Consider the following 8,729-nt stretch of genomic DNA (forward strand, 5'->3'; position numbering starts at 1 on the left):
ATATACGAAGCTATTTGATTTAAATATGAAAAGAAAATGCTTGGATACCATTAGCCTCGGGGGCTAAGCTCAATTTAATTGAGTCTCGTTCATTTAAATAACAATTTGGAAAAAACTTGGCTCCTTAAAAGTCAAAACTGAGGAGTAACTTCCTTAAACATTCTCTTTTTTCTGTTGGAAGTTAATCAATTTTGCTGAAATTTGACAAATGTCAAAACCACATTGGAGGAGCTCCTCCAAGCCAAGCTTCCTTCTTTAAATAAATGGACAAATGGTAAACCAAGTACCCAAAAGGAAATGTCAATATTGTCAGGCAACAATTACAATTAGACATGAGAAGATTGTATAATAATCCGTCAAACTTTTACACCAAAAAAATGCCGCAGCCAAATATTTGGGGTATTACATTGTAACTGAATGGTTACAACACGACTAGCAGTAAAGAAACTAGAAAGAATTACAAGCTCAAGGAAAAGAGAAAGAAAAGGTGAACTTATTGGTTAGGAGATGGGTCAGCGCTGTGCAGAGATGAATTGGGAGCAAAAAAAATGGATGAACTGTGAACTAATTCATAAATTTCCTACAGTTGGAAGCTTTACACAGGCAGGGGACTTTCAGCTCATCATGTTCATCCGGATCAAACAAGTAATCGTACCTGTTAAAAAGAACAGTAGGGAAACATCACTTTTGCGAACCAAATTGGGGTCAATCTAAACCGATGCAGCAAAATTTAAACCAAACCCGGAGAGAAGAAGACTTACGTTAGTTCTTCACCTACAGGCACGTTAGTCTTAGCAATGAGAACTATCCGGCTGTCTTCGTCACCCACGCTCATGATCCTTGCAAAGCAGTTGGGCATGCACTGCAGGACAGGCGATTAAATTTAGCATCATGACATGCAAGATGTGCATGCATCCAGAACTCTGGAAAGTCATTTCTATTACACCACATTTTGCAAACAAGGGGAAATTCAAGCTTTGACCAAATTTTACAACTTAGGCAGTGCTTGCATAGCGCAAATCCAACCAATCCAGACTTGTGATGGATAACTTGAATTACAGATTAAACCAAGTCACAAGCACCCAAAACCAAAAACCCCCAAGTAATTAGCTACACCTTCACTCAAAATGGAGAGAATAGGGAAAAATGGAACTCACCGAATGGTTAATTAAGCGTGCTATATTTCCCTTATTCGTAGCATCAATTACTACTTCGTCACTGATCTTGAAGAGCTGCCAAAAAAAATAGTTCAGACTTCAAAATCACATCTTAATGACAAATAAAATTTGATAGAAAGAGAGGTAACTGTGCGGTAGGTGCTTGAACAAGTTGGGTACGTAGGAGCACACAATTTCTACGGGTTCAAGTCAAAGTGATCTGGCACATAAACATAAACATCCCATATCTTTACTGTATGACCACCTTAAGGTGATGGATCAACCTTTCTTCTATATGACCACCATTTTTTTGTTTCTATCTTCATTTTTGTGCCAAGCTTCTCCTACTTTCTATAAGAGGAGAAATAAATTTGGAAACGAATGATTACATAAAACTACACTTTCCAAATTAGAAAGTTCCAACATTTTTTCCACGTGTAACAGAGATGTTATGTATTCTTGAATTCCTCAACCTACAAAGAGTTGTTAGCTAACACATGCTTGTAATTATCTACTGCCAAGACAATAACACCTGCATATGGAAACGAAAGAGTATCCTAAGAAAATTGACTCACATAGCAATCTTTGCCTTCCCTTCTGTATCGTGCTTCCCTCAGATCTGCAATGCTAGGCCTCACCTTCTCACCACGATACTCAACAACCTGCAAACAAACATATTTACCATAAAAGGATAACACAAAACAAACCTTTTGGTTGTTGAAAATCTACTCAAATAATAGACTCAAAGACAATTCCTTGAAGTTGTTCACAAAAAAAGATTTCAAAAACTATTAAAAAATTCAAGCAAAAGCACATAGAAGTCTCAATTTCTGTCAGTAATGTAAACTTTAAGTGATTATCATATTAGAAATAAATCCATATGTGAGTACATAGGCAAAAACACGTTTATATTGGAAACTACAAGTTCATTAAGTACCATTTCCCCTTCTTGAAAATTCCTACGTGCAAATAGACCCCATCCATGTATTCCAGATTTCCCAAAACAAACCCGGTGATTTTCAGTTTTCTGAAATAGGAACAAGAAACAGTTATTGAATTTTGCACAGGAGATGTTATCGAGAATATCCAACTCTGTAAAGTTAGCAACTATAGCCATATGAGAAGTTTGACTTACCTGTAAATGGAAAAGCCGATCCTTGAATGAAGAAAAAATTTTAGAATCTTCTACTTCCTAATAAAAGGCAAGTTAATCTGTCACACCAATCCACCAAAGAAAAATATATATTGTCTATACGGAAAACAAGACTTTTAACATTAGAAGTCAATAAAAAGTCTAATCAACAAGGACAAGAATATTACTTTAAATGTACTCAAGCTATTTATTGTGTCCAAGGAATGATGTGTTGGCCCCATTGGTCGGTGGAATATTGCTAGCTGCTCACCTCTCTGGCAGAAAATAACGAACATAAAACAATCAACAAATCAACTCAGAAACAATAAAGAAAAAAAAAATTGTTCACAACATTCATATAAAATAAGTTACGAGAAATTTCACAGGAAAACAAAAATCAAAAGATAATGAAAGGGATGCATAATATTCTAACACAATTACCTTATAGTTTGATCTTTTAAAAGCACAGCATCTTGCAGCAGAGAGTGGTTCCAACTCGTTAGTCTCTGAGGTCGAAGGTTCTGGAAGCACAGTCCTTTCTGATGGCACCACCCTTGCACCCCTGAAGCACCCCTTCTGATTTTGAAGCGAGTTTCTGGCAGCAAAAACCCCCGAAGGAGTATGCACAACTACAACAGCATCTGGATTTGGAGTCCTGCAGTGGAAACAAGATATGAATCAACAGATGTGACGCACAATAAGTTGCAACCAAAAATGGATACCACCTCACTGGTACGAGCAATAGAAAATACTACTCTGTCTAAACATAAGATAAATACGCCACAGTTCTAACCTGTGAACTGCACAATATATCAACTTTCTGGTGATTTGTATCCCATTCTTCTCTAGACTGTGCAACTGAAAGTTCAAGATACAATATGATCAAAATTCCAACACTGTTCACACATTATTTCTAGCCATTAAAAGATAGGTGCAATCATACAAACTACTAGAGGAAAAGTCATCATTCTCTGGACACTTACTTCCATGCTGTAGCCTGCTTTTGATGCACACATTGTATGAAAATGAGTAGCACATTTGCAACACTGGGTGCAGGAACCGTGAATCTGCTTACAAATTACACAACGCTGCACTCCAGAAGATAACGTAAATTAAATTACAGACTGCAAATTGCACCATCATGTAAAAACCAGACCAAAAAAAAGATATATAAATATTGCAAAACAAAAATTACACGCTATAAGTCCTTTCCCAACTTGAGGAGTAAACATGGAGATAACAAAAAACCATCCAAGAAAAATTACCCCTTGCAGTTAACAAGGAAAAGAAAACAGCAAGTGTCAGAAATTATAACTTTACCTTCAAAAAAGTAGTTGGTGGGATTTTGAGGATTCCAACAGCAGGTTCCATTTTCTCATGATTCAAGAAACCAACTTCACGGCGAAACCAAGCGCAAGAGACATGAACCCACAAGGTGTCAACATCAGTAGGCTTCAAAGCACCTCCTGAACAAACCACTTTCAGGTCAATTGCAGCAAATATACAAGGGAAGCAGTCAACTTTACTGAATATATAAAGTAACATCATCGTGTAAGTTTCATGCTTAATATGAATCATAAGCTTTTTTCATAAGATACAAAAACTCAGCGTACACCATTAAGATTATTAAAAAATATACATGACTATTCATGATATGGAAGAAGGAAAGAGAATATTCACATAAGCTTCCAAATTGAGGATGAAGGAAATATAGATGATAAGCATTAGTTAACAATGAGTCATCATTCACACGAAAAATAATAGTCAAATGAAAACAAAAAATAAATGTTTGGAATAGAAAAAAAAAATTGGTGAGAACTCAAATAAAGATATTTTTATGTACACCATTAAATATTAAATCAACAATTAAAAAAATAGTCATCACTAAAAACACCAAAAATGTACGCAATAAACAAAAATCAAGACAAAATAACTAAGAAGTACTCACGACACTAGATATAGGCAACACACCTCTAACAGGACAAAGACAACATTCTCTAATGACATCAGGTGTTTCACATGCTCTACAAACCCACGATGTAAAATCCTGCACATCTTTTGCACCATAGCATTCTTGGTGCACAGCTATCTGACACCTGGACATAGCAACAAAAATTATATATAAAACTTTTGAATCTGATAGCTTTTTTATTATTAAAAAAATAGGTCCAATCTTGCACCAGAAAGAAGACTAAATCAATTATCTAAATATACAAAATTGGCACCCAGATATAACAAATGGTGGAGACAGACACCTGTTGCATATAATAATTTTGTTATCCTCCCAATCTTCAACCCATCTACAAACCGCACATCTTTCCGTTGTCCACTTTGTATTAATTGGCTCATACTTCTCTGTTGAAACAAAGATGCACGTGAGTCTCCTCAACATACAAATTCATCAACCAAAAACCTCATTAAGACATAAGCACAAGAGCCCCGCACCCCCGTCCCAACATATACACATACGCATACACACAAGATGACGTGTAAAGAATGTGGCACTGATTTCACCTTGCAAAAAATCAAGCAGACGCCTCTTATCTAAATTGGCAGGATTAAAGCCATGCTCATTATACTCTGCAATCTGGCAAATACTCGGCATTAGTATGAAATTGTAGATTATAATATAATGCACAGTTTTGATCAAAGAAAAAAAGGGTTGAAGGTTAATCTTTTACAATCAAAACAAAAATGGGGCCATTGAGGTCTTATCAGAATTACACTTAAACAAAACTATTGTTAATTACTTTAATGGAAATAAACATATTCTAAATAAGATTAACTATAGAAAAATACCAATAATCTGGGCAATTTTTCAGAATAATAGATATGGTACAAACCCATTTTTCCAGTGGCAGCATTGTAGCCTTCACTTTCACACTATACTTCCATTTTTTTGCTCTACAGCCTGTGTGCTTTTCCCATTCACTAGGTGTCTGCTTCTTTGACCCACAAGAACCACACTTACAAATAACCCTGCAACATAACATAATTAGAAGCAGCTCTGATAATCCTTCCCGAAAATAAATTCACTTTACAGTATAGCTGAAACTTGAAATGATTGACTTGAATTACTCAATAAAACAGCATGATCAGATTTGCTGGAGAGCCTGAAATTGGTGAAGGAAAACTGACAGACCCAGCAAGAATGGATGATTTTAACTTGACAATGATGAATGCAATAATTCATTTCACTATAACTTCCGCATTTACAAAAAATAAGGGCTTACATATGCAGTTTTGGAACATATGTTCCTTCCATGCCATTACAAACTACAGTTATCTGCTCAGGATTCAGCGATTTCTGGACGTGTAGTGCAGAACTGTTTCAAAAATTGACATTTCCTTCAGTTAACTTAATGGAAACGTTAAAAGAAAACCTATAAAGACAGAAATTCAATTGCCACCAGATGAAATGAACAAAAGAAAACATTTCTAACATACCTGGTTTTTTTCTGACGTTTTACCACATCTGATGATCCACACTTCGACTTTGCTTTGCAATCAGGGCAATAGTAATCAATGTGCTCCAGGTCCTGAACCCCAGTCAATTTAGTAACCCTCGATTCCTTATCAAAATTAGGTAAAGCATAGGAGAGAGGATAAAAGTTCAAATTAAGCATGAAAGATATACCTTGAAAACATTACTGGGAATTTTGTCACACTCGGCATGCACCCAAACGTTACAACCATCACAGCATACCTGAGACAGATTAAGACCAACAATCTGTCAAAACATTCGACCACTTAATTAAAGAAACAAATTATGATGATGATGGTGATGGTGATGAAAATAACAGATTGCAGATAACTCACCCAATTCCCACCATCTGAGTGGTGCCATATTTCCTGGCATATGCCACAATATTGTTTTGATTTTTTTAACTACATAAGATGAATGCAAGCATTAGGAACCTAGAATTATGTTTAAATAATTAAAAAAGAAAATAATTCCAACATGAGGCCATTTTGAACCTTGGCACAATGTGTACATAAAAGTTGGGTTTCAGAACATAAGCCCTTCGTTTTTTTCATAGCTTTAGAAGGAGTAACCAAACCACAACAATCACAAGCCCTTGTGTCTTTATTATATGCTTCCTGCATAATAAATTCACTGGATGAAATTATCGATAGCATTTGAAATAAAAGATTATACTTTATAGCATGGAAACAAAATTTTGCACAGGAAAAAAACTTCTGAAACCTAAAACTAGGCTAAAAACAAAAATCATTGCATGACAAATAGCCCAACCAAAAGAGAAAACTGAAAATAACGCAAGGGAATTGTCTTGATCCTTGTTATTTATCCATCTTTGTTATTCTTTCTGCTATTTATTCGGTTTTGTAGGGTAACCCTTTTCAATTCTCATAGAAATGTCAAAAAGTATTCATTCAAGGTTATACTGTGTAGAATTCTCCAAACAGGCCCGGATTATAGTCTTCAAGATGTACCGAAATTCAAAGAATGAAGAGAAAAAGGGATTTCCTAGAGTAGAAAAAGAAAAAACTTACATGACTCTGAGAGTAATATTCCTGATCTTGATAAAACCCAGCAGCCTCTTGGAATTGGGCGGGATTTTCCTCTGAATTAGTTGTTGTCCCAAAGCTTGTGTCCAGAAACCCATTTTCTGCTAACAACGCCTCCTCTATTGCCATCTGAAAATCACTTGGCTTGCTCTTGTATAACTGTGTCTGCCCCCGAAATCTGGACAAACAAAAATGTTCAAAGATTTTTCTAAACTAATAGGCAAACTTCACCGAACTAATGAGCTACAGACCTGTCCATGAACTGCGGAAAGGGGAATACCATTCCCTGCTTCACCCACCCATAATCCTGCACATCAACGTTCATTTAAACTCCACTCTGAACAAATTTGTAGTACCAAAAAAAGATACAGAAAGTTTCACTATTAAGAGATTTACCCTTTGTGTTCCGTTCTTTGAAAACCCATAGAACATCACACATATAGCACCAGGAACACAGCACCTCAAAACTGATTTTGGAGCTTGCAATATGGGGTCGATCACCACGGCTGGCCAAGCCGGGTAGCTCTTCCCACACTTAGCCCAAACAATGTCACCCAAAGCAAAGTCCTGTGGTTTATATATTTCTTTCTTCTTTGCACCATTGGCTTTACTAATTTTCTCCATGCCCCCTAAACTAAACCCATCTCTATATTTCCCACTTTTGTTCAAAGTCGTATAGTTTCTATGATCAAAATGGTTATACCCTATACAATCCACGTCGTCTTCTGCTTGTTCTTCCTTCCCATAATATTGGAACTTCTTCGAATTCTTGTGCCTATAAATATCCTCCTTGCTCTTTTTTACAAAACCCAATTTCTCAATTCCCTCTATATCATCATCTTCTACCAAAACTTCATAACCTTCTTCTTCGTCAAAATTAGTTTCTCTATTTTTATATACATCAATGACAGAATCGTTAAACCTTGAAGGAAGCATCTGAATTCGTCCTCGTGACGACCTCCGGAACTTCCCGGAGCTCCGATTCAACGCTCGTTGATTAATCAATCGCTCCAAATTTGACTGGACCTCTTTGGTGGGCCAAGACAACTCGTCGTTGTACGAAGAACCTGAACCGCTGCTGAAATCTTCGCCCTCTCCATTGCCAACTGAGCTGTACCCATTCGTTTTCCGCTTCTTCGGATTCGCGGAAAATTCATAGGCTGTAGCTTCGGGCTCTTCGAGCTTGCAACGTTTCACATTTGGCATTTCGAATTTCAGAGGCCGTTTGATAATCATATTCTAACCATTCAATTCCACAAAATCTCCCTCAAAATATAACAACCCAAACCCTAATTTCACATTGAACCCCAAACCAAACCTTGAAAAAAGAACACCAAAAAGAAAATGAACAATCGAATTTTGAAGACTTCAAAATCGGCCACCGTCCTCAGAGACAATTTACGCCGCCGGAATCAATGCAAATACCCAAATTCGGGTGCGAAAACCCTAATTAAAGCAACGGAAGCAGAAAGGTAATGAATTTGAAACGGTTCTCTGTAACTTTCTTTCGGCCAAACGCAGACAACAAAAAGAAAGATTCAAAACGAAGTCGGAATTTTGACCTTGGAGTCGGTGCTGTGACAGAGCCGGACCAACTTTCTCAGGAAAATCAAGATAAAAGTTTCCCGGAAAATCAAGAAAGCTCGAGCTGTGTTTGTCACACACATAGAGGTCCCGTTTGCCTAAAACCACAATTTACAGTTTTGCACACAACGACGAATTGCTTATATACGACGTGATCTATAATTATTATTATTATTTGAGAATAACCATATTAACATGAAATTAATAATATTTTTACCTTAATAAAATAATTAAAATAATTAAAATAATTACAAATATGCCGGGCCTCGTGCCGCCATTTGGCTCCAAAATTTGGGAAGGAGGGAGATGTGGAAATTTTTGATACG

At 36.5% G+C, this 8,729-nt stretch overlaps 1 protein-coding gene across 3 annotated transcripts; it reads right to left on the reverse strand.

The window, feature by feature from the left end:
* Positions 1 to 275: 275 nt before the first annotated feature.
* Positions 276 to 8,524, reverse strand: SDG14 (SET domain protein 14). 3 transcript variants are annotated; one of them, XM_008234958.3, is made up of 23 exons: positions 7,216 to 8,522; positions 7,071 to 7,126; positions 6,805 to 6,997; positions 6,268 to 6,390; positions 6,109 to 6,177; positions 5,927 to 5,995; positions 5,737 to 5,828; positions 5,523 to 5,615; positions 5,133 to 5,268; positions 4,804 to 4,876; positions 4,545 to 4,644; positions 4,261 to 4,385; positions 3,610 to 3,755; positions 3,273 to 3,377; positions 3,083 to 3,147; positions 2,731 to 2,944; positions 2,478 to 2,564; positions 2,293 to 2,349; positions 2,095 to 2,184; positions 1,733 to 1,819; positions 1,158 to 1,232; positions 762 to 862; positions 276 to 655 (listed from the first exon to the last, which is right to left on the reverse strand). In XM_008234958.3, the coding sequence occupies exons 1-23, from the start codon at positions 8,053 to 8,055 to the stop codon at positions 565 to 567; spliced, it is 3,087 nt and encodes a 1,028-aa protein (XP_008233180.3). In that variant the 5' UTR covers positions 8,056 to 8,522; the 3' UTR covers positions 276 to 564. The 3 variants fall into 3 exon arrangements, 2 of the variants coding, with proteins under 2 accessions (XP_008233180.3, XP_088908627.1); XM_089052501.1 differs by lacking the exon at positions 2,095 to 2,184 and having other exon boundaries at positions 7,216 to 8,523; XR_016127031.1 differs by lacking the exons at positions 276 to 655; positions 762 to 862; positions 1,158 to 1,232; positions 1,733 to 1,819 and having other exon boundaries at positions 2,293 to 2,369; positions 7,216 to 8,524.
* Positions 8,525 to 8,729: the final 205 nt, after the last annotated feature.

This window comes from Prunus mume, linkage group LG5, assembly GCF_029339155.1.
Source record: "Prunus mume cultivar Tortuosa linkage group LG5, ASM2933915v1, whole genome shotgun sequence".
Classification (NCBI taxonomy): domain Eukaryota; kingdom Viridiplantae; phylum Streptophyta; class Magnoliopsida; order Rosales; family Rosaceae; genus Prunus; species Prunus mume.

Bases quoted from the DNA above. Each gene is read 5' to 3' on its own strand.
- SDG14 (XM_008234958.3), bottom strand. From the start codon at position 8,055: ATGATTATCAAACGGCCTCTGAAATTCGAAATGCCAAATGTGAAACGT. The intron at 5,996-6,108 runs GTGAGTTATCTG...AATCTGTCTCAG, and splicing joins ACTCAGATGGTGGGAATTGG to GTATGCTGTGATGGTTGTAA. The intron at 2,565-2,730 runs GTAATTGTGTTA...ATTTTCTGCCAG, and splicing joins TTAAAAGATCAAACTATAAG to AGAGGTGAGCAGCTAGCAAT.